This window comes from Acanthopagrus latus, chromosome 14 (genome assembly GCF_904848185.1).
Source record: "Acanthopagrus latus isolate v.2019 chromosome 14, fAcaLat1.1, whole genome shotgun sequence".
Classification (NCBI taxonomy): domain Eukaryota; kingdom Metazoa; phylum Chordata; class Actinopteri; order Spariformes; family Sparidae; genus Acanthopagrus; species Acanthopagrus latus.
The window spans coordinates 7,421,855-7,447,129 of NC_051052.1; the positions used below are offsets into that span (position 1 = coordinate 7,421,855).

At 44.5% G+C, this 25,275-nt stretch overlaps 1 protein-coding gene across 12 annotated transcripts in view; it reads left to right on the forward strand.

Annotated features, from left to right (window-relative positions):
* Positions 1 to 25,275, forward strand: part of sox5 (SRY-box transcription factor 5) — a 238,916-nt gene that overhangs the window by 190,640 nt on the left and 23,001 nt on the right. For 9 of the 12 annotated variants that reach the window (XM_037121941.1, XM_037121940.1, XM_037121943.1 and 6 more), the window contains 5 exons: positions 2,158 to 2,244; positions 7,100 to 7,272; positions 8,544 to 8,612; positions 17,014 to 17,140; positions 20,487 to 20,572. In XM_037121941.1, the coding sequence (XP_036977836.1) occupies positions 2,158 to 2,244; positions 7,100 to 7,272; positions 8,544 to 8,612; positions 17,014 to 17,140; positions 20,487 to 20,572 (542 nt within the window). The remainder of the gene's footprint in view (positions 1 to 2,157; positions 2,245 to 7,099; positions 7,273 to 8,543; positions 8,613 to 17,013; positions 17,141 to 20,486; positions 20,573 to 25,275) is intronic. The other 3 variants (XM_037121937.1, XM_037121944.1, XM_037121947.1) reach the window with 3 other exon arrangements.

Here is a 25,275-nt window from a genome sequence, read left to right on the forward strand (position 1 = left end):
GGTGAGACAGCTGTCATGGGGTGGGGAGGTGTATAAAAACACAGGAGCACACTCTTTCTTCTACGCTTTCCCCGTCTATACGCGTTCCTTCCCTTCCTCCCCTGTTTTTTTGCAACAAATTCTCCGTCTTCCCTCATCCTGCTAACTTATTCCCTCAAGGCTACGATGGCTTTGGACAGAAAGCACGAGGGCACATCAGGGATGCAGCGCTGAAACTCAGTTTGCTGACTAACTGGCTGAGTGGCAGTGTCAGAAAAAAAAAATAACCAAGGACAGACCACTCAGATTCCAAGGACTAAGGAAGGTGGAGGGATTTAAAAAGGCAAGAGACAAGGATAAGAGAAAAAACGGAGAGAGGAGACTGCCCTGAAGTTCAACATTGATCTTCTGCTATTTGTGTGTATGTTTGCGAATGTCCCATTGTAATCAGCGGAGCGTGAATGCTCTGGTCTTGAAGCCAGAGGAAAGGACCTGATTCAGGCCTCTGGGGAAGCTGTAGGCACGCAGACGCTAACACACACAAACCGAGGAATAGTATGTAGGACACACACTGCAGTGCTCTGTGTGTATGTGTGTGAGCTGAGCTTGTATGTCTTGACTCTCTCGTACGCTTTCTTGTTTTTGTGCTATCGTGTGTCGTTTTAAAGCCTAAAAATCTCCAGGTGGTTCCTCCCCATCCTCGTTTCCCCACTCCATCTTGGACAGAAAAAAATGGAGGGATGAAGAGGAAAGAAAGACGTTTAGGAGACGCACAGCTTGTTGTGTTTGGATGATGTGTAAAAGTGCTTCAGTTTATTGTTGAGTGTGGCTGTGTGTGTGTGTGTGTGTGTGTGTGCGTTAATGTCTCACTTAACGGAGAAAAGCGCTAAGCTGTTCAGCTCAACGCACCGGACACTTCACTCTCTCTCGCGTCTCGTGTTTGTGCCTCAGTGTTTGTGTGTGTGTGTGTGTGAGAGTGTGTGCGCAGGCAGTCTCATACCAGTAAGATTAAGACTTATTTTTTTTTTAAATCACTCTTGTCATTATGGAAAAAAATTAATCCGGTCACCAACAAACTTTTCGCCTGCCATCAGCAGTTGCCAATGTTCATACTTGTGTTAGTGTGTGTGTGTGTGTGTGTGGCTATATATATGAGCTCATTCAAGTGCATTCATCATGCATGCATGCGTCTGTGTGTTTTGTGGGTGTTTGTGCATTCAAGTATGTGTGTTTGCGTTGGCTGATGGGGTTAATCTCCCCACTCAAAGTGTAAAACCTCTTTCCTTCGCAAGGCCTCGCATCCCGAGTGCAGATGGCTCCCAGTAAATAGACTACTCCCTCTCCCTCTCTCCCTCCTTCTCTCCATCTCTCTTTCACCGTCTTGCTTCACACTTTGTAGTCTTCCTTTGTCTGGTCATATCCCTTCTTTCCCTTTGTCCAAGTCAATAACAGTCAACAGGGTGACTGCAGCATGTCTGTGTGTGTGTGTGATGTCTGAGTGCGTGTACATGAACACATTTAGGATTGATTCTCTCCATGTGTTTGCTCGCTGGTGTGACATTTTCATTTCAGTCACTGTCGGTGCGTGTGTGCATGTGTGTGTGTGTGTTTATGCCTGCGTGTGTGTACATCCACATGCGACCATAGTTAGGATTCCAATTAGTAATTCTGCGGGTATGTGTGTGCGCACACATGTGTTTGTGCAGGGGTGTGTGTGCGCGTAAGGGTCTGTGGAGTGTGTGTTGAAAACAAAGCGCTAGCTGATAATGTGTCCATTGTGGCGGGTGCATTAAGGCCCTCTTTGTCTCAGGGCCCACAGGGCTAATGATTCTCTAGCAGCAGGTGAGAGGGAAAAAGCCTCTCTCTTTCTCTCCCTCTCTCCTCCACTTGTCTCTCTCTTTATCTTGCGCTGCCTCTCTCGCTCTCTCCCTTTTGCTCACTTGTTTTTGTTCTTCAGATTTCCTCTCTTTCGATTATCAGCTTCTCTCTTTCCACCTTTCTCTCCCTCTCGCTCCCTCTCTCTCCTGCTGATGCGGCCATTAGGCTGAGCTGCCGCTGCCTTTATTACAGCAAATGGACTTTAAATGAGCTTTATTGTCATGTTGGCCAGCCAACTGAATCCCTCTCTCTCTCTTTCCTCTGCAACCCCCCCTCCACCCCCCCTCCTCCCTTAAACAGAGGCCCCCAGCATTGAGAGGCTGTTGTCAAAGGACTGGAAGGATAAACTTTTGGCCATGGGCTCAGGGCACATCGGAGAAATTAAAGGTATGGTACAACCAGCTAACAACAGACCTAAACTTAATCTAGCTGTTAGGGGACTTAAGGTGTAGCCCAGGTGCGACATTTTGCTTCCTGATAGAAATGAGTGAGAGGAAGTCACCATGAGAAGTTGCTTAAAATTTCGTTTAGTAGATCAATGATTGTGGTTACATAATTTAATAATATGAGACTCAGAATGTCTCATCAACATTGAACACAGAATACTATCTCTTTCCTCTGTCGAATAAAATATATTCAGTATTTGGTGTCTTGAAAACTTGTTGACATACAGAGAAAAAAACAATCTGCATGAAACTTTTCCATATCATGCACGCTGTCTGGGATCATGAATGCAATCACTCACATGTTAGTTGATCATTAATGATGAGCCCAAATTATCCTTAAAATTGCAGTAAATGTCATGCTTAGGTAAAACCTCCAGGCCATGAGCCTGTAAGTAAAGGGAGTGAACATGAAAAACTGGGTCAAGGTTAGGTTGAACTGAACCGAGCTAAACTGGTATTGACTGAATGAGTTGAACTGAACTGAACCAAGCCGCTTGCTATGTCTCGTGTTTGACCAAAGAGTCAATGACGTCTCCGCCGGTCCATCAGCTCTGTGTTAATCTCGCTGTTAATCACCCATTTTATCCACATCAACCCTTCTTAACATCCCAGAGCGAGACAGACAGGCCAGGACAAGAGGGCACAAAGTGAAACAAAAAGCGGAACAAGAGAGCTGCGCTTGTGAATATGCAGGAGCAAGAATCAGCCTGAGACAGAACGAGAGCGCGAGGGGGGAGAAAAAAGATGTAGAGAGAAACGAGAGAGAGTGGTGGAGGAGTCTAAGCTATTATTCCCTGTAACTCCAGGGCAAAGCTGTCGTTCTCCTCCAGTAATTGAGCTTCATTAGGAGGCAAAGCAATATGTAATCAAAGAGCCTTGCGGAGCGGCATGGCCGTCGAGAGGGGGGCTCCATTGATCAAACCCCCTTTTCCCAGCTCCCCGCCGCGCTGACATTTCTGTGTGGGGCGTCCCGCTTGGCGCACCACACAGCAACAGCTGGGTAGAAATATCAGGAGTATGTATGTTTGCATGTGTGTGCTTGTGCAGTGGTAGTGCAAGTATGCGTGCCAATGGCAGTTGAGTCCATTTAGATGGTGCTTACATAACAATGTGTGTGAACTTGTGCCTGTGATCGTGGGGGAAAAAAGAGAAATATATGGAAAGTTAAGTGTTCATGCACCCTTCCGTGTTAACAGTTTGACTGTATTGGGGTGTGTGTGTCTGTATGTGTGTGTGTGTTGCGCGCGCACACACACGTTGCCCTCATTTGGCCCTTGACTTTTTCCCTCCCCATGGAATTCCATTGAAGAGCTTTGTGCGGGGAACAAAGTGATTTTGAGCCACTGCCTCCCGCTCCATCAGCCTTATTGAGAAGCAACATCGACAAAAAAGGCCCCATGCGGTTCACATAGCAACACACACATAACACACAAAAGTATGGAACTCACAGGACTTCAATATCCCCACAGTATATAGTGTCATTCCTATCAGAGCTATCAGAGAGTGACAAGAAAGAGCGAGCTCATAAACTCTTGGTTTTCCTTTTGAATTGCCCCTCATCAGTCTTTACTCACTGTACGACAGCCTTATATACAGCGTCAGCTTGGTTCGGCACTCCATGATGTTACACTGCGGGGAAGATTTAAGCCCAAGCCCAACGATCCTTTATGGCTGCATCCATTTCATCAAATCAGAATATCCTTTGTCTTATTTAATTCACATTTTCTCAAACGTCTGCCCACAATTCCCTGCATGAGCTTTTAAACATTGTCCCTCCAGTATGAGAAGTAGCAATAATAAGATATCTTCTGCGGGTTACAAAATCGTGTAGTCAGCCAAATCAAGTAAACTTGAATTAGTGGAAAATCAGGATACTGTTAACCAAGTAGTAAGTGCTTTAATCAAACGTAAATTTTATCAGCTTGATATTAACTTTATTCGATTATTTGCACTAATTGTGTTAGAGTCTCCATGTAAATATCCTTCTGAATAGACTTCTTATACTTCCAGTTTACCTCATGTCTCCCACGTCTCCCTTCCTTCTCTTCCTCTCCCTCTTCTCTCACATCATTCCTTCAACATCTTCTCTCCTCCACCAGCATGTCCGTGTCTCATCCCTTTAGTCCTTCCCGCTCCTCCCCCCTCTCTCCCTTGCTGCTCAGCCATCTCATGCCCGCTCCTCCCGCCTTACCAGGGGGGAGTTATCAATGCAGCCGGGGTCATTAATTAGCCCTGCGAACGAGGTGACAAGTATAACATTGTTACAAATTGGTTAATTACGCCACGCACAAGTATGTGCGAGGGAAAAGGAGAGGGTTGGAGTTGGTTCGGCAGGCTTGTAGGTGAGCGCTGGCCGCGGCAATCTGCCTAAGGAGGAATGTGTGTAAACCGATGGAGGAAACCAGTTATCGATCCACCCTCCCGCCTGGCAGCAGCTGAGGAAACAAGCCGACGCGAGCTGATTTATGGGGCGACCGCAGAAATTCTCAAAGTCTGAATGGGAGGGAAAGAGGCAGCTTGGTCCACGTAGGAGTGTAAACTCATCTCAGTTAGGAAGCGTGTTGTTTTCTTGGATTCTCCTTCGTCTACTGCAAATACTCTGGTTTGCTGATAAAAGATCCACAGCTGAGAGCGGATTGAGAACAGCTTGTAGCGAAAGAACAGAGAGGCTGTCTTCGTTTTCACACACCTAACTAAAGGAATGTCCTTCCACCTCATCGTACACACTGTTTTGCACAGAAGCAGCCCAGTTTTACTGTGTTTGCATTTGTGCGTGTGCATGGATTTGTGTGTGTGTGTGTGTGTGTAGAGGGGGGTTAACCCCAACAAGAACCCCCTACAAGAAAGACTCCTTTGATCAATCGTTTCACCTTTGCAACCCCCCCCCCCCCTATCCTTCTTCTCTCCCCCTTGCCCCCTTCCTCCCCACCTCTTCACCCCCCATTTGAACGGTCTAACGTTTTTAACACAAGGCTCTTTCTTGTCTTGGTCAGCTTTGGCTATATACACACACACACACACACACACACACACACACACACACATTTCTGGCTCTACAAAGGTGGGTCTGTGAGTTAGGACAGCGGCGTGTTTATTTTTCCAGCGGCCAGCGCTCCCGACAGTTGCCTTTATTGTTCATTGTTGGCGGATGGATGGAGTGCGGAGGGAAGTGAGGGAGGAGGAGGGGTGTCGGTGGGCAGTGGAGGAGGGGGGGATGGAGTTGGGGCGGGGGGCATGGAGGTGATGCCACCAACAGGGAGGACAAATGGATGGCTCTCACCTTCCTGAGCAGTCAAAGGCCAGGTCAGCAGCCCTCGCCCTTCACTCCCTACATCCCCTCTCCCGACTCCCCCTTTCATCCCCCTGTTGTGTCTCTCTTTCTTTCCCTCTCTTTCTCTCCTCTTCTCTTCCTCATCTGGTTTGACTGGCGCAGGAATGTGGCCCTGTTAAAGGTAGCAGCTGAAGAACAATGGGGGATTGTGCTGTTCCACACATGCACGTCCACACGAGCATACACACACACACACACACACACACCGAATGCATGTAGGCAAACATTGGTACATACGACCAGACATGGGCACACACACTCATACTGATTGTGCCCCAATGTGCCTCTCTCTAACTACATCCTGTTGAATGATTTAGGTCTCGTGTGGAAGTGTGTTTGTGTATGGGTGATTGTGTGTGTGCGTGCGCGTGTGTAATGGAGCTGGTATGTCAGGATCTGAGAGGTCAGAGGTCAGGCCATGCTAAATGTGAGCAGGAGGTTGGCTGACTGCAGGGTAAACACAGACCAGACACACTCTCCTTCCCTCGTTCTCTCTTATTTTTCCTCTCTTTCTTTCACACACACACACACACACACGCACAAAGTACAGCTTGATAGACCAACCTCCAAATTTACCCAAAATTCAGCGCCAATCAAATCCTTTTATATTTTTCCTGGAAGTTTTAGTAAGAAATGTAAATTTTCAAACCTGGCTGAAGATTTATTTTGTTTGTTAAACATATGAATCTGGCTCACACTGTCCATTTGTTTTGCCTCCACATTTTGCCTGTTTACAAATGTTTCCTCAGCCAGATTTATTTTCCTGATTTCAATAAGGCAATAAAAGCAGTGATGGATGTGGCTCGAGTGATCACTGCCGGCCGTAATGCGCCCAGGAAAATAAGTCAACATCTGGTTTTACAACTCTGCGGCACACATACACACATTGCCAAAATGCACCTTCCGTTGCCGTGCCCCCTCCTACCGTCCAAACCCCCTAACCAGACATATTTTAGCTTGGCCAACAAGCCGTGGATAGTTTTACACCACTTTGTTGTTCCTTCCTCCTCCTTTCCTCTCCCTCATGCCTCTGACCTTTAACCTCACCCCTACAGTCCTTTCTGGCCTCAGGATAGCCATGAAAACCTCACAGAGAAGAAGAGCTCAACATGGTATCCCAGTTTTAGATTTTGTATAATTTTTTTTTTTCAATTATTTTTTAAATAATTTATAACCACTATATAAGTAATATACGTATATGTAATAAATGGCTCAAAACACTTTTGTATGAAGTAATATTATTCATCTGTAAACAGAATGAAAAATAAAAATAAAATGTGAAGTTATAATTGCTTACAAATTATGCATGAACAATCAAACATTTGTTTTTAGTCTAGACCCAAGCAAACATTCCTTTTAATGATGGCGTTTTCAGAGCGTAACCTCAACCGAGTCTAACAGTCTTCTTCAAAGTGCTACCATCTCACCTTTGACCCCTGTTCCTCCCCTCTCTCTCTTACCGTAGGTACCCCAGACAGCCTGGCGGAGAAAGAGCGCCAGCTCATGGGCATGATCGGCCAGTTGAGCAGCCTGAGGGAGCAGCTCCTGGCGGCCCACGAGGAGCAGAAGAAGCTGGCCGCCTCGCAGATGGAGAAGCAGAGGCAGCAGATGGAGCTGGCCAAGCAGCAGCAGGACCAGGTAGAGGAGCACACTGCATGTTAAGGGCTTCATTTGTAAATGCTTTGTACTGTATGTGTATGCTGCAGAGGAGAAAATCCATCCTAACTAGACATTACATCTGGCTTTAAATTCGAAATGAATCACCTGAAGTGTTTGGAATATCTCAGATCAGCACCTTTTAAGACTTTCTCCTCATCTGAGGATGTCTTTATTGTTATCCACCATGTCTCAAAAGATCATATTAAGCAAATATATAATGTTAAGCAAAGGCACATGACTGGATACTGATTTGGAATTACAGTTAAAGGCACACAAACATAAACATCAAATATGGTCATCATAAACCCTCACTCACATTTGACGTGTGGTTGGAGAGAAACAAATCACACGGGATTCCAAACACACACACCCACACACACACACACACCTCGTATTGTACAGTGTTCACACAGCCAGAGACATGCGCCTTTGGCAGCATGAACACAGGGACATTGCACAGGAATGAGCTAAGGGTATGTAGTGTTAGAGCGGATGTAGCAGAGCCATACACATACATTTATACACACACACACTCACACTCAGGCTCCCAGGCGAATGTCTGCCATGTATTTGCATAGAGAAGGGTTTCCCTCTTTGTTGTGCTTTTTAGCTTCTGGAAAGCTAAAAAGAGAACAACACACACGTCTGAGAGGACAAATCACCTGTGACAAATACAGTGCCTGACAGTGCCCTTGGCTGCTCCTGCACCAGCTTGCACAGTGTCTGACTGTATCTGAATGTACTGTACGTGGATACTGTATTCTTGTTTTTCCATTCCACTCTGTGAGTCACGGGAGTGTTTCTGTGCAGAAGTAAATTAATTTTAAGACTTAAAGCTTTCATGCAGAAAGAGTAGGAATAAATATAAAAGTAGTGCTATTTCACAAAACAGAACTAAATTACATTTGAAAAAAAACAAGAAAAAAGAGTAAATAAATGTGTCAAAGTGACAAATTATCTATTGTTGATTAGACTAAAGCATTGTAGCTGATGGACTTTGAAATAAAAAGTGTGTCAGTGTGACTCTGTGGTCCGTTTGGCTGTGAGCTGAGTCCAGATGAGATGAGCTCTTTAATATTTCATACCAGGGCATCGACCCTCTGTCGTGCAACTGGGGCCTGGGAGACCTGCAGATGTGTCGCATCTCCCACAGGCCCTGCACACACACCGAAACACACGCATGCACATGTGCACACACAGATACTGCATAAACATTCTAATAATGTGTTGTGGTGCGCTCTGTCCCTCAGATTGCCCGGCAACAGCAGCAGCTTCTACAGCAGCAACACAAAATCAACCTCCTGCAGCAGCAAATCCAGGTGAGGCCAGTTTGCGTGTGTGTATGTGTGTGTCCATCTACGCGTATGTATCTTTCGAACTGTACATGTATGTGTGTGTATGAATGTGACATGATGTGTGTCTACAAGGTCCACAATTTTGTGATTGTGATTGTTGCAGCTTGTCTTTGCCCAGCCATCAGCATTTGGGGCCTGAATCAGCGTTGCCTTATAGGAGCTCTTCCTCCTCTAACGCAGACACATACACAGACACAACCTATGTAATCACTTTAAAGTTGTCAGCCCGCTTGTAAAAATCAGAAGTCGGGTGCTGGCTTGTACAGTATGTATGGTTTAAGTTTTTATTATATGAATCCCATCAAACTTTCAGTGAAGTATGCTTTTTATGTTTAATCCATTGTGTGTTTGAGTGATTGTGAAGGCATTTTCACAGACAGAACAGTAGAACGGCACAGCTAAGCAACAAAAGCATTCTAAAAAATCCATATAACAGCAGGTTAATTTGTTCCATGGATTGAATTGTAGCCATCAAATGTTAGAATAAGGTCAGATTACACCCTCTTAAACGAGTACCATGGCAACTACATGATAGCTCACGGACATCGTTATTAGCCACCAGCTGGAACGCACATTTTTCTCCTGATCACGCTGGCATCCACTGGAGGAATTCCCTTCGCAAGAAAATACTAGGAAATGCAAACTAAGTTTACTTCTTATTTGGAGCCTATTTGTTATGAACAAGATTTAAACAAATCTAATCATGCAGATTGTCGACAGAAGTGAGTAATCTTGTATAGAAAAAAAAAAATTTGCAAAGTAAATCAGCTAAGTCCCTCTGAATGTGAATCTCTGTCTTCAGCTCCTTAGAAAATGGGTGGGTATGTATGTAACACTTAAAAATGGAAGTATTGTCCTTTCGGGTGCTACACTGGAGCCTCTATGTTGGTCCAGGTGGCTTGGAACGAATAGCCCGGGCCTTTGTAAAAGCAGATGACACTGAATTTTGAGCTTAGAAAGCCAGGCTTTGTATCATAAAGAGACACCCTGTCCAAGAGGGAACACACACACACACACACACATTCCCTTTCCCCCCGAGAGGTTAGCCATACACAGTTTGTGTGATAAGAGACCTTGTGATACCATGTGTGTGGGACGTGTGTCTATGTGTGTCCCCGATTCTGTGCAAAGCAGCTGTGTTTATTTGCTTTGTGTGCGAGTTAAATTCTGAATTGTTCAGGTTTTGTGTCTTTAACAAAAAAATAAGAGAGCGCACATGTTTGTTTCTGAGGATTTCTCTGTGCATTCTTGAGCGTCCACTTCTTCATATGTGCGTGTGTGTGTGTGTGTTTTCCGCAGCTGTGTGTGTTAAGCTATAAACACGTCCGCTCATGATTCACTCCCTCACGACCCCGCCGAGACAAAGCTCCCTTTTCCCATGACTTTGCAACCTTTTCCCAAACAAGCGTCCCTCCATTGAGCGGGCCCAACAATAGTTTCTCACAAGCAGGGGCAGCTGTAGGCAGCCTCGTTAAGAGGGACACAATCAACAGGGGCTCATCATAGGAGCGCAAAAGCACACAAAAACACACGCGTTCACATATATCACACACATCAAAGTATGCACAAACGCATACAAACATACGGAAATATACGCCTTCGCGCGCTCGTGCGCACATGCATCGAAAGCGGCCGCAGAGAGCCGCGCGCACTTGCCTGATGATCAAACACACACTCATCATCAAAGACTTGGTCGAGAAATACACTGCTTAATCATTCATGAAGAGATTGTCCGCACAATCCCACAATACAATGGCCTGCCAGAGAGAGGGCACCAGGTTCAGTGTGTGTGTGTGTTTTGTGTCTGTATGATAAACCCCTTGTGATTGCATTTCCCCCTAACGAGGCTGAGTTCAGCTGTCCCTTCGTGTGTGTGTGTGTGTGTGTGTGTCTGTGTGTGTCTGCGTCCTTGGCTTTGTTAGGCCCAAACCCCCCAAAGGCCTGTGAAGAATGCTTTCAACCGTCCACTTGGAAGAGGTGATGAAATGAAACGAATAATCAAGCTCATGAAAAAGAGAAGAGAGTGACACACATCCCTCATGAAAGGAGGACAAATTATTTATTGTCCTCGCGTCCGGTTTCCTATTTTTTTTTCTCACCCTGAAACCCAAATCAAGCTAGCTAAATGTGTGTCTGCGTCCACTATTTAGGCCAGCAGCACTCGCCGAATGTGTGCGCGAGGCGACAAACAAGCAAGTTCATTTACTGAGGCAGACGTGACAGCAACACAAGCTAATGACACACAGTATGAATAGGACACACATGCACACACGATTCATTAGTGCTCACAAGTCAGTGATTGGCTGCTTTATTACCCTGACTAATTAATTGTACCTGGAATTATCAATGAGTTAGCATCAATTATGAGCCATTCATTTTGTTACACACACATTCATGTTGCTCTACTGTTCGAGGGAGGTCTGCTCCAACTCATCCTGAAGTCCTGAACCTTTATCCGGACTAAACCCCTAATCCTAACCATTAATAGGTCATAAACCCGTACCATACATTATCCATAACCTTAACCCATGAAAACGTAATCCACATTTTAATCTTACATTTAAATACAAACACCCTGAGGCTAAACATCTCCCCCAGGGCAAGCAAAGACCAGGAAAAATGACCATCCCTTTGAAAAACTTTACACCAATCTGAGGGCATAACACAACTTGCTCTCCTAAGAATTATAAACCAAAAACATGTGTGCATATAAAGACAAGCAGACAGACAAAAACACACACACACACGCACTCCTACCCCCTGCTAGGGGCCGTCTTGTTAAGCTCAAAGGGGTGAGCACATTTCCTCACACTTCTTTGCTTTCCCTCTCTTCTTCTCTCATTCTAATTAAACGACTTGTCTCCAAGGCTCCCTCCGGTGTTGTCGGGGACGAGTGCTGCTGCCGCGCGAGGAAGCGCGACGGGGATGAAAGGAGCTCACCTGCCGAGCAGCTCAGGGCTTACCTTGAGAACACACACGCATTTTTCATAGAACTGAGGCAACACACGCGCTCACAATGTACAGGATATTTGAAACGGTGGGATGAGGGGACAAGAGTGTGTCCTGCCTAATGAATCAAAACTCACTCAACCAAAACACACACACACGCAGTCGAGTGTGTGTCTACCTCTTTACTGCTTCTGGCTGTTTCATCTCATCAAGCGGCACTGTGGCTGGTGGTGGGAGACAGAGAAGAGCAAGTGAGATAGAATCAAAATGACTAAAGCCACCTGATGCTTTGACTAGTTTAAGAGAAGCCAGACGCGGCGGCGACAGCGGCTAACAAGCTCTCAATTAAGGTTAACCTAGACTGGTAACTCAATCAGACATACACACACGCACATACATATACATACACACACCTCCAAGTGTAATAATACCTGATTTAGTCACACTTTCTGTCTGTGTGGAATGTGCCTCTTTCTGCAGGAGGAAAAAGCCAAAAACAAAAGCAAGAACAGTAATTGATTTTCATTCATATTTACACACGTACAGTATACGACATACTTGCACTCACACCACCACCACCACCTCTGCAGCCTGTGCATAGGAGCGGCTAACCCAATTGCCTGTGTAATTGTTTAATCGCTCTCATTACACTGCAACCAGTGTAATTTGTGTTTTCCTTACATGTCGACGTGCATGCACACACTCACACACCGGACCATAACCAGCCATCCCCACCGAGACCCACCCTCTCTCACGCACACTCTCTCTAATGTACCCACACTCAGACCCACCTGTGTGTGTGTGTGTGTGTGTGTGCGTGCTCATTTAGTCCACTGGGACACGAGCCATGCCCTCTACATTCACAGCAGGGTGACCTCTAATAGCCCCTGTCCATAGAAAGTTAATGGACTAATATTAAAAGCCACCTATCTCTCTCTCTCTCTCTCTCTCTCTCTTTCACTCTCTCTCCCTCCAAATTAATTATTGGTTCTATCGCTCGCACGTCCCTTCTTTAGCAATAGGTCATTCAGGTCTTGCATTAATTGCCGGAGCATATGGTCGCCAACAGATTTTAGCTGTGGGACTCGCACTTTAGCGGGGGCTATTTTTTTCGCGCGCTCAGATGCGAGCCATATTGTGCGGCGCTGGCAGCTATTGTTCGGCGCATTAACTTCATAGAGCTAATTACTCCCCAATAATAACTTTACCTTGGAGTTTTTAGCGCGCCGCGTGCCAACCAACCTGTTTCGCACCCCATATGTTAATTAGCGGCCACATCTTCATTATGCCGCAGCGGCGCTTTAAGTTCAAGCTGTGCCGCCTGGCGCGTGGTGAACGCAGCCTCGACTCGCTGCCAATTATCCAACTCTTGCTCCCCTCTCCGTCTCTCTTCCTCTTCCTCCCTCTCTTGTTCATTCTGTTCCGTCTATCTGCTGTTTATTTGCTGAGAAGTTCTCTCGCCAGGGTGAATTGTCGACTTCTCTCTTTCTTTCTGTCCTCTTTGCCCCTGTGAAAGTTCTCAAGAAAAAGTTTCACACATTTTCTTTATATATATGTGTGTGCTCTTTCTTCAGTTCGGAGTATTTTTCTTTGTTTTGTATTCACTTATCGCTGATTAGAGGATTTTTTTTTTTTTTTTTTTCCAGATGAGTTCCAGTTTTGTTTGCTTCAGGTTTTCTTTTTGGGACGAGGAGGGGGTTTTCAGATGAAAAGCAGAGGCCCTTATTCTCCACGTCGGCAGCCTACAGTAGCAGCAGTGTGATGTTTTGTCTGTGTGCGTTGTAGGTTTTCATGTTCACTTTGGGCCTGATGTGAAAGAGAAGCTGAGGAGTGCGTTATTCCCCAAAGCGCCTGCTGTTTCAGATGTGCCTTTTCCTTTATGTGGGATCTGGAGATTGTCTGATAGATCTGGCCTCGCTCTCACTTCTCCCTCTGTCTGTTTCTCTCACCCTCACTTCTCTCTCACAGGCTTTTCTTTCCTTCTGTCAATGCATCTCTTTGTCTCTGATTCTTCTTATTCTCTGATTCGGGAGAGCTCTCTCCCTCGCTTCTCTTCCTCTCAGCTTCAAAGTTTACACTATGATCACGAGGCTTGCACACAGAGCTCATAATCCACTTTAAGGTATTGCATTATTGTATAACCAATATTGGGAGAAATATCAGATTAAGTCCTTTTGCACATGGTAAAGGAATGTAAATAGGAAGGAATGCACAGGGGGGCTACAATGAGGGAGACACATCCACTTTAGTATCATATGATCAGATAGCGGACAAAGCTCCCTCACCCTCCTCACCCCTCCACACACACACACTGAGTTTCTCCTTCAACCTCATCCGACCCATGTTTTCTGCCTCGTATAAGAGCGTATTTGTAGAGGTCAGAGAGTGTGTATGCCAATGAACATGTTTAGCTTGTGTTGGTGTTTAACAGCTGTTACACACACATTCCCTCTCATACGTTGCTGTTACGTTGCTTGCATTATAATGGCAACATATAGGAGGAAAGGATTCTCCATGAACCCTTCTGTCCTACTTTGTATATTTCTGTTGTGTTCTAATTCCTTGTGTGTCTGTCCCGTGCCACTTTGTTCATATCTTGCATTGCTTGATCTTCTTATCCCATTGTGAAGACTCACGTGTATTGTGCAACAGTTCTTTAGGCTGATTAATGTCATCCTATTGTGTGCAGGCTTTTGTCGTGTGTTAGGAAAAGAGACTATGATATTTTCATTTGCAATGGAAGAAAGCAAAGCCATGTGCACACACACAGATGTCATACAATATATATGCCAGTGTGTCTATATACAGAATGTATGTATTACAGCTGCCACAGACTTATCCCCATCTCCTCTCCTCTCCTCTCCTCTCCTCTCCTCTCCTCTCCTCTCCTCTCCTCTCCTCTCCTCTCCTCTCCTCCTCCCTACGGTACATTACAGTATTGCTAGCCAGCTCCACTCCAGCATATGTCCAATTAGGCCTGAAAGGCAAAGCGGAACTGTTCTGTCTGTGATTCGTCCCCGCGGGGGTCCTGTCCGAGCATCGCGCTGGAACGCCTCTCCCTTCTGATCGTGCGGCGCAGGCGGCACGCCGGTTTATGGTTTACCAAAATGGTGGAGTAATTATTGTTTTTGGTGTAAGGGGGAAACAGGAGCCGCTTGAAGAGAGCGCTATTCCCCTGCGCACTGATAGTTTGATTACAGTGCTGCTGGCTGCCGCATGCCGACACACAGGAGTAGGAGGAAGGAGGGGGGAGGAGGAGAGATACACACACACACACACACACACACATATAGGTGTTTACAGTACAGGAGCATGCATACTCCGAGGGAAACTTAAGTATACACACACAGGCAGGGAAAGGGCTGTAAGCACTGAGAGACTATTTACCTGTCTCAAGCACTAACCACTTCAAGTGTCCGTGTCGCTGAGATATTGCCTGATTGTATGGCACCGCTGCATCCATATGATTGTGCAGCCATTTTCATCATTCCAGATCAATTTTCCACATCAAACAGCTTTTACCTGTCCATTATCGTATGCAGCTATTACTCTGCTGCCCTCGTGGCAGACTGACAGAGACAGGAAGGAGAAGGAGGGGAGGAGGAGAGCTGTGACGAGGGAAAAAAATATTTTGCGCTGAAGGGTTAAGGCCAAAGGTCACAAGACCCAGTCAGAGATTTGATTTAAATGGAAACTCTACCAATTTTATTCAGTTGGATTATGGGAAATGTAGGATCCAAAGTTTTGGGAGTGTGGCATATAAAGAGGGGTAAAACTCAAGATCTCTTTGGCTTACAGCTTTGATTTTGACAATTCTTTGTTTCTCACAAGCATCCTAACATCACAGAAGTGCACCTTATATTCATTTTGTTTTGGTTGTTTGCTGCAATCCATCCTTTAATTTTACTGTAGGCCAGTTTAAGAAGTTTTGATTTTAATCCAATCTAACTCAGTCATATACTCTGCAGAGACCAAACATTTGGCCAAACATTTGGCTCTACTTCTACTCTACTTTAACACATGTAGTTCAACATTTATTTTCCATACATCTGTTTGTATGGCATTTTTAAAGTTCCTTAACTAAAACTCACGGGGAGAGCCTAAATAATATTGAAAAAATGCCTGAATATCAAATAATTTTAATAATAAAGCGAAGAAGTGCAGGAGTGATGAAACGGATTTCTTAACTAAATGATCATATTCCAGGACCTGTCTCTTCTTTTTTATTTTATTTCAGTACAGCGTAGGCGCTACATTGTTGTATTGTTGCCATGCCCAATGATTTAAAAACAGAACCGGTGGCCAATAAAAACACTGCATGTTTCAACAAAAGCAAGAAAACACATAAAGCTTGAGGCACCTGTACAGCTGAAGAGTCACCGAGGCTCCATTTAGTATCATCCAAAATGTTGCCCAGTAGTTTATAGAAAACACATTGATTTTCTTGTCCTTACTTTTTGGAAAATTGCTGAAAATTTGCAAGGAATTTGGCTCGAGCTCCTTCCCTCTCCACATATTTGTGGCTTCGACATCATACCAGATTTACACCTCCTTACAGGTCGAGAAGACTCCGTATTTTCCTCCTTGTGTCACCTTTTTCCACTCTCCATCTCCTCCTCACTTCCTCTCTTCATCTTCTCCTGTCTTCCTCTCAAACTGTCAGTCAGTCCATCACACGCAAGTCTTTGTGTGTTGTTTTTGGCAGAACGCTGTTTAGTGCAACCATCTGTCTCCTACTTCTCTCTCTTTCTGTCTCCTTCTCTCTCTCTCCCTCTCCTGTCGTCCCTGCCAAAGCCACCCATCGGAGGAGCTTTTTTCTGCTTCTCCTTTTAAAATCCTGGAAACCTTGTGAAGTCATATGGCTCTCTGCCGACGGGCGCGCACAGAGGGCTGTGTCTGCGCGTTTGTGTGTGCGTCGGTGTGTTTGGGTTGTTGGGGAGGGGGGAATTGATGTGGGGAGAAGGGAGAGAACATCATCTTCCAAATACAAGGAAAGGGCCAGCTGTTGTGAGAGTTTTGTGAACTCTCCTCATGAGTTGCTTTTTGTCTTTGAGAGTACGGGTGTTTACAGTGTGTGTGTGTGTGTGTGTGTGTGTGTCACTTCGTTAGTGTTGTATGTGTTCCATGTGAATTATATGAATATGTATATATGAGCCTGAATGCATATGATTCTGAGAAATTATTATGATGTAATGCAGATGTAACTGTCTTCCGAATGGTACTTAAGGCTATACACACATTCACAGTGCTATTTTTAGCATTACTGTGTTGTTTCCCGTGCATGTCTGTGAGTGGTCACTCAAAGAGATGCCAAGGATGCTCATGTTTTCTTCTCCCTTTTCTCTCTGTTCTTCCTCTACCACCTCTTTTTCTTCTCTCCCCCTTTCTCCCCCCCTTGTTCTCCCTCCTTCATCAGCAGGTCCAGGGCCAGCTCCCACCGCTGATGATTCCTGTCTTTCCTCCAGACCAGAGGACGCTGGCGGCGGCTGCAGCCCAGCAGGGTTTCCTCATGCCCCCTGGCTTCAACTACAAGCCTGGCTGCAGTGAGTAACATCTACACACACACACACACACACACACACACACACATTCATGAATAGGTGCAACTTTCAGTGTAAAAGTTCTCTCTATGCGCAGGGTTTCAAATGTTTTTCACCAAGCAAGGTAGAGTCTGACCGTTTTCCCACACAGGGAGTCAGATTGTTTCCCAAAAGACGAGCTCGCCCCTACAACAACATCTCTCTCTTAATAGAAAAACCAGTCCAAATACACCCTTCCTGTTTACACTCTCAATCTCTCTCTCTTTATCTCTCTCTCTCCCTCTCTCGCTCAGTCCTTTTGGCTCCTTCCTTTTGTCTTGTCTATTTTTTGATTTATAAAAGCAACAAAATACAGGCGTCCTGCAGGACATGGTTTTTTTTTTTTTTGGCTATCACGCTCCGGCTGTGTGGCAATGTGTTGTTTACCATGATAGAGAGAGAGAGAGACAGAGACAGAGAGAGAAAGATAGAGAAAAAAAAAAGTGGTTGGTGCTTGCCAGGGGATGCTGGGAATAAATGCACGATGGGGGGGTTAGCAGAGGGGGGGTGTGTGGAGGGTGGTAATGTGACCTGCCCCAGGTTCTCCTCACATTAACACAGGACGCAGCCAGAACATGTTTCCAATACAGCCCACACACACTAACACACAAACACACACAAATGTCCAGGCAGCCAGCGATTGCTTTGTGATATCGCAAATACAAAAAAAAAAAAACGTAGACACAGACGTGCACACAAATGTAAGCGCGTGCACACCCAGTCCCCCCCCCACACCCCCTTAGAGTTTCACAGCTTCCCAAACAAGTCCATTCCATTTTAATTAGTGCCATCTTCACCCACGCCCACTGCCCACGTAAATACCCTGTCAAGTGGTGGGCTTGTCTTTTCACTGCCTCCGCCAATTCCAACCGGATTGGCACTCCACGCCAGGCTGGGCCGCCCCTGAGAAAACTCTCTGGCAACTTTCAAAGTTGTTGTTGAGTTGATGTAGTTTGGTGCTGCAGCTCTAAATAGGACATGTGTAGCATTGTGCTCTGACATATTCTCACGGCGCTTCATCGCTTTGAAGATATGAATAGATTTTATCTGCACAGTATGGACGGCTGTTCAGTGTGAACACTTGTTGAACAAAAACACAATTTGTCTATTGTCCAAGTCACTGACACAACATGATAAAGCTGAACTGAGGACTTTTTTTAAATCTGTTTTTAAGGTTTCTAAACAGCACTGCATTATCTAGTGTGACTTGTTCATCATTTTTCAGAAAAAGTTGAATTGGAAGCTGATTTTCACCTTTGACTTTTGTTCCAAAGCTATGATATTTAAATAATTAATAAAAAATAAACAGCTCTGGGAAGGCTGGCAATCTCAAAGCATTTCAGTCATATAAATTATACAAACACAATGTGTTATTTCCCAAATGGCCTCTGCAATGACGAGCTTTTTCAGATTCTTGAGTTTCCTGTACTTTTCAAGCACTGTAGAGATGACACTGGCCTTTCTTGTGTTACTGCATTGCACTTTTGTAAAGTTAGGGGAACAAGAGACAGATTTAAAAGTAGAATGATCCAAAACGAAGCCGTAGGGACGATATATGCTAACTTTTAGTCTGTTCTATGGGTTAAACTAGAAAAAACACTAGATGCTACGTTTCCCATTGTGCAAATTTCTTTAGACGATCCCTGCCTGCTCTTTTACACTCAATGTCTCAAGTTCATTATAGGCTTTATTTGCAAAATGTTGAACCTAAAGCTCAAGACAACCCTGATTATATCATCATGATATCATGTGAATCACTCCTTGGAGAATTTTACAAATGTTAAAATTGCACAAAAGACACCAAAGGGATATCAATGACATTTTCATTTCTTTCATCCCTCCATCCATCTCCCTCTTTGGTCTGTTTGTCAGTGAGAAATTTCCTCCTCGAGGTCGCTGTCCTCAAGCCAAGAGCAACATGTTTGCTTTCCTCCGTCCTTCTCCCTTTGTTACAGCGACCCCCAGGAGGAGCATAAATATCCACCCAGCTCATGTTTGTCCAGGGAGCGAGGAGAAAAGACCCATCTCCTAGAATACACAGTCCTGAAATAATTCTTTAATCCCTCCTGCCCTCCCTCCCCGCTGGAGAAAAGAATGTCTCAGCTTTTTTTTCTGTTCTTTTTTTTTTTTTAAGAACAGAGTTATATGGGAAAATATGTCGGAAAGAGAGTCTCGGCTTATGCCGAGTGCACACACACTTAGACGGGCACACACATCTACAATGGAAGTTCCTGACAGAGCCAAGAAGCTGACCACTGCACTGAAGGTTCAGGTCAGAAATGCAAGGTCAATCTCTGAGAACATTCCCGAGTTTTCTCCTCGCTGCAGTACCACTTGTCTAAAGCCTGACCTCCATGTGCTAAATTTTGGGTTGTGGGTATGACCACATACAAATCAGACCTGTCAACAGGCATGCTTTACTCAATAGAAGAATGATTCAGTACAGTATCCCTCCTCCTCTTTCCTTTCTTCTCCCTATCTGTCCTTCCTCACCCTCTGCCTCCTCCTCCTCCTCCTCTGCCTCCCCTCATCTCTGACCTTTCTCTCCCCCCTTTTTCTCTCTCTCTCCCTTTCTCTCGGAGTAATTACAACACGGCCTATCAGCACCTGGTCACTAATAATCCACACCCGTCCTTTTCTCTACACATTTCTGTCATCCCCTCCACTCTGTTCGCCCATCTCTGTCTTGATTTATCATTCCTGACAGAAGGGGGGGGGGGGTGAGAGGGAGAAGGAAGAGATGGAGGTGGAGAGTAACTTGTGAAGAGAGAAAGATGACAACAAGAAAGACTCAAGGAGGGAGAAAGTGGGAGACAGGCGAGAGAGACTGAAAGCTCGTCCTACAAAGCAGGAGAAAAGACAGTCGGGGGGAGAAAAAAAAAAAGAGAGGGAGGAGAGAGCAGCAATCGGTAGTGGCGGCTCTTAATTACGGCGCTGGGGCCAGCTTTATCAGAATCCCCTCACCTCGCTGCTCTTTGTCAGGGGTATTAAGGAGGAGGACACACAATCAGGCTTTTCATTAAGGCCCTACTGGCAGCACACACAAAGGACGGCTTTAACAGCTGCAGAGGGGGACTCAGGTGGTGGTTGTGGGTGGGGAGGGGAGCTGATGGGCGAGGGGAAGAGAGGGACGAAGGTGGTATGAGAGGGATGACAGGGAGGAGAAAAACAGGAGGATGAGGGGAAAGGGGGGGGAAAGAGATTGAAGACGAGATTGTGGAAGAGAGATTAAAAGACAGGGTGAGGGAAGATTTTGATGGAATATAAGTGAAAGATGTTAAAAAGTGTGATCTTGTCTGGTTTTCTTCAGGTGACCCCTACCCTCTCCAGCTCATCCCCACAACAATGGCGGCTGCTGCTGCTGCCACACCAGGCCTGGGACCCCTACAACTCCAGGTAAGACTACAGCATCAACACATGACCTCAGAAATAGAATTAGGGACCAAACAAAACAGCAATCACAAGTCTTCAAATACCGCAGATGAAAACATTCAGTTTTCTTTTTCACTCAGGTTGTCCCATTGGGAATAAATCCCCTAACCCTGACAGTGTTCACACCACATACTGCCCACTGAGTTATACAAGACCACAAACACAGCCACAGGGGGAGCTGAACAGCTGTCACAGTGTGGACAGTGGAGTGATCCCATAAAAACATGATCTTCATGATCAGAGCTCAAAAATCACACAGAACTGACAAGTGTAACCCAAGCCCCTCTGGCTTTGTCCTGCGAAAGGAAGTAGGAGACAGATATATTCAGATTGACTGTCAGAGGTGGGCGTGGGTGTGGGTGATGCTGAAGAGATTTCAGTCCCTTTTAACAGCACAGAGGCGTATTTATATGTGATTCAGGCATTCTTTACTCACCACATCGGAGACACAGAAAAAGAAAACGCTATTGACTGTGATGGATTACATATCTAAAGCAACCGTCATGCCTTTGTAACACAACTTCCTTCATGTACTGACATGAATGGAACCAACTAGGAAAACACACTTGTCAAGATAAAACATCAGCAGGTCAGTTGTCTTCATGTTGCCAAAAAAATGCAAACAAATTTCTAATATAAACCCAATGTGCAGATATTTTTTTGCTGAAACCCCCAACAAACTGTAACTGTTCAAAAATCCCTGAACATCGCTCAAATTTTAAGGAGGTTTTTTATTCCGGCCAAAAAAGTGGGACAAAGTAAAGCTACATGCCAGACACATGAAACTTAATAGCCATGTGTAATGTTGTGCGAGATGTAAAATGGCACAGGAATTTAATAGAGATGTCAAATTATCTGCTATTATGAAGCTATCTGAAAGTTTATTGCTGTCAGATTTAAGGGGTCAACGGTTATGTATAAATATATATAGGTGTGCTTGTTTGCTCTGCTTCTGTGTCATACATTTAGAGGTCAAACAGTGAATAAGCAAGAAAGCAGAAAGTGATGACAGGGAGACAAAACCACAGAGAGGTAAAACCATAAAACAAATGAGTCAACAGCTGTTATCCCACTTATAAGGAGGATGAGTCTGACTTGGTCTTTTTCCTGTCTGCATATGTAGAATAAGTAACCTATCGCGTGGCAGTCCTTACCTCCCCGACCACTGCTCGTACACCAACACAGCAAAACGCACACATCCAGACCTCACACACTTCCACTCCTCACACTTCCACTCAGATCCACATGGGCTTCAGGGGCCCCCCTCTTCCAGGGGTTAAGAGCCTGCGCGGGCGTCCCCGCAGTCGCCTGTCTGAAACGCATTAACCTCCGGTGCTGGGCTCTGCCTCGGCGCAGGCTGCACTTGGCCCTCATGTCTCCTTGACACGCATTATCATAAACACACACACACGCGAAATATCCGAGAGAAACAGCTGCACCGACACACATATTTTCTTGCACATCTTTTTCACTTACTGTTCACACATTTAGGGAATGATGGGAAAATATGGGTTAAAGGTTAGGCAGACTGTGTTTAATACATTTGCACCTGTCAGCCAAACGTGCTGCCCCATATGCTAGACACTACAGGGAGAACAGAATAGCTGTGTAATTCTGTCATGGAGAACGGACCCCGCTGTCCACACTGATTTCATTATTACTTGCGTGTGTGTTTCTGCGCGCGCGTGTGTGAGTGTGAGAGGACATTTGTGTGTTTAGCCTGAGAATAATGTCCTCTGCGTGTTATCACTGCTTCAATCTAGCCGTCCATATGTTCGACTGTGTTCAGACTCACTCAATCTCCAGTTGAACGGCTTTGTCCACCTTGCAATTGGATTTTTTTTTGTTTTTTTTTAACCAGCAGGGAGGGGAGAGGACACAACACGTTAAAAAAAAAAACACATCTCACTCACAGATTTCTTTCTTACAATCATCCCAGAAAAACACGCACAGCCTCTCACACAAACACACAAACACACTGAGATTAAGGCTTGTCACAAAGAAACGGATTTGCCCCGGCTAACACAAGTACAGATGTCTCAATGTGCATGGATTTCCTTTGGGATCGTCCCTTGCGCCCTCATTTGATAAGGAGGCATTTCTGTCGCCAAGACGAGACATGACAGTTAGCTCAGGCCTCAGGTCGCCACGGCAACAGAGTGGGTTTTGTCGGAGATGACACAGGTGAACCCACTTAGCCGAGATGCGCACACACACGAACAGAGAGAGAAAATGAAAGATTTTCAGATGGGGCACACAATGAACTTCCCAGTTGCATTTAAAAGTGCACAGGAACATGCTGACATATATGTTAGTTCAGCCTGGACAACCCACACACACGCAGACATTACTCAGTATATTGTGTCATTTCCTGTTTGGCACAAATGTTTTTTTCTTATATAGGCCACATCATCTGTTTCCTCCCTTATGCCCATTAAATAGCACTAAAATGAGGACATGTTTAAGAAATACAGAAAACCTTATTTATAATTAAAATCCAGTATACTAGAGTTGTTATTTTTGGGCTCCAAAAAGGAACAATGTAATCCTTAAATGTGGTAATAATATGACAGGTACTGATATTGGAGTTTTAGTGATTTGCAACAAACTTCTTATCTCAGAGATAACGTTTTTCGAGGTCACGACCCTTAGTTTCAACAGACTTCAAAAGACTCATTTGAGTAGTTCATACTAATACACAAACCAAACTATACAAACACCTTTTTATGTACCTACTGACATCATTAAAGCTGCACTGCGCCCCTTGCTGGTGACCACAAACAGCTACTAATTTGAATTTCGACAATTTTATTACCCAGGAATAATAATCTTTCTCTTTCTCTTAACTGAGTACTTGGTATTTTTTCTTGTAGTTCCCCCCAAATAAAAGCACAAAAAAAAACAGGATTTAAAGGGGCACTACAGCAATTCAGTATTGCCCATGTTTTATAGTTGTTGGACTAATACTAAAATAAGTACATTTCTTTTAAATCATCAAATTGTTGCAGCAAAGCCTGAGAAATCTTGACTTATAGTATCAATTTTTAGGCCAAAATCCCCAGAAACACTGACTCTACATTTCCCACAATGCAACTTGATGGCATGTTCTGTTTTAGCTTCCTGTCTGGTACATGCTCATGTTTTTTTCAAGTTCCCTGCCTCCAATTTGTGATGCAGGCTAATAAAAACTGTAGACTCCAAACCGCAGAATTAAACCTGATGACATAACCAGGATCACAATTACAGCCATATTTGTAGTTTTAAGTTGATATATTTTTAAACATCACTTACATTTAAATAAAGGAAGAAATCAATGATACTCTGATTTTACTGTATTAAAGCTATGTACATAGAAAGAAGACTGGATGGAAAAACTCTCAAAAGCACAGCTTTTCATTTAAGTGCAGTTCTTAGAAAAATGTATTAAACTCTCAATGATTTAAAGCTCTTTCTATGTTTAAAACATCCTCCATAGAAATCAAAAGAGTAGCACTTATAGTCAATGGGAGCTTAACACAGAATCCTCCACAGACGGTTTTCAAGGCAGCAGAGGCTTTGGAACACACAAGTTTGGCATTTAGTATCTTAATCTGGGGGATGAGTGTGACATTGTGCATTAGAGCATGTTAATCTGGCTCCCTATTGACCCTTGATATCATTGATATCATCCATATCACATAAATGGACTGAGGAGGACAGGCTGAGAGCTGAAAAAGAAAAGAAAAAAAGAAAAGTGCAGTCATCTCGGTAAGAGAGCGAGATAAGCGATAAAGGTGAAAAGGCAGAAGTACCAGAGAGGTATTTAGAAGGATGATCATTTAAAAAGGATAACCAGAGAAAAAGAGAGATAGGACGGAAGGAGGTAAGTGGAAGAGGAAAGGGTGGATGTGTGAGAGAGATTAAATGTGTGTGTGCGGTGTGGTATAAAGAGGGTCAATGGCGTGGGTCAGGCATCATATGGAGAGGCAGATGTTGGAACATATTGTCCTGGATTACCACACTGTACACCGGAGAGATGGACGGGCGAACAACAGACAGGCAGTTAGGGCGAGGGAGGGAGGATAAAAAAATAAAAACAGGAAAAAAGAGATGGGGACAGATGAGAAGGTAAATGAGAAATCAATTGAGCAACTCGTGTCTCCAAAAAAAACCTTATCTGGAAGAGAGAAAGCGTGTAGCAAAGCATTTTCGTGGATGTGGGAATTGCCTCAGGGTTGATAACTTCCTCTTGGATCTAAAGGCTTGTTGGGTTTGAGGGGAAATGCCATTTTGTGATAGCAACAGGATCAATATGAAATCAATAGACAGCAGAGATGGGTGACTGTAATTGGGGAAAATGTGTCTTACCTCTACCCAGCAAATACTGAGTAAAGGAAAAAGTTGTTTATATGTATGACTATAAAATCCCCTTTATTGTCGTTGTGAAAGCCTGCTTAATTACTTTGACAGTTGTGATAAAACGGCACCACGGTGGGTTTCAAATGTTAAAAAAAGTTAAAAATAAAAAGTTAAATCACTTTGCTTTATGTGACAGTAAATGTTTTTTTCACTTGTTTTTTAATGTTCCTTACAGTTAAAATGAACACACAGAAAATGTCCCAAATGTTTGTTGTCAAAGAAAATTCCACAGATTTCATGCTGTTTATGTTTGTCCTTGAGGCTGTTCA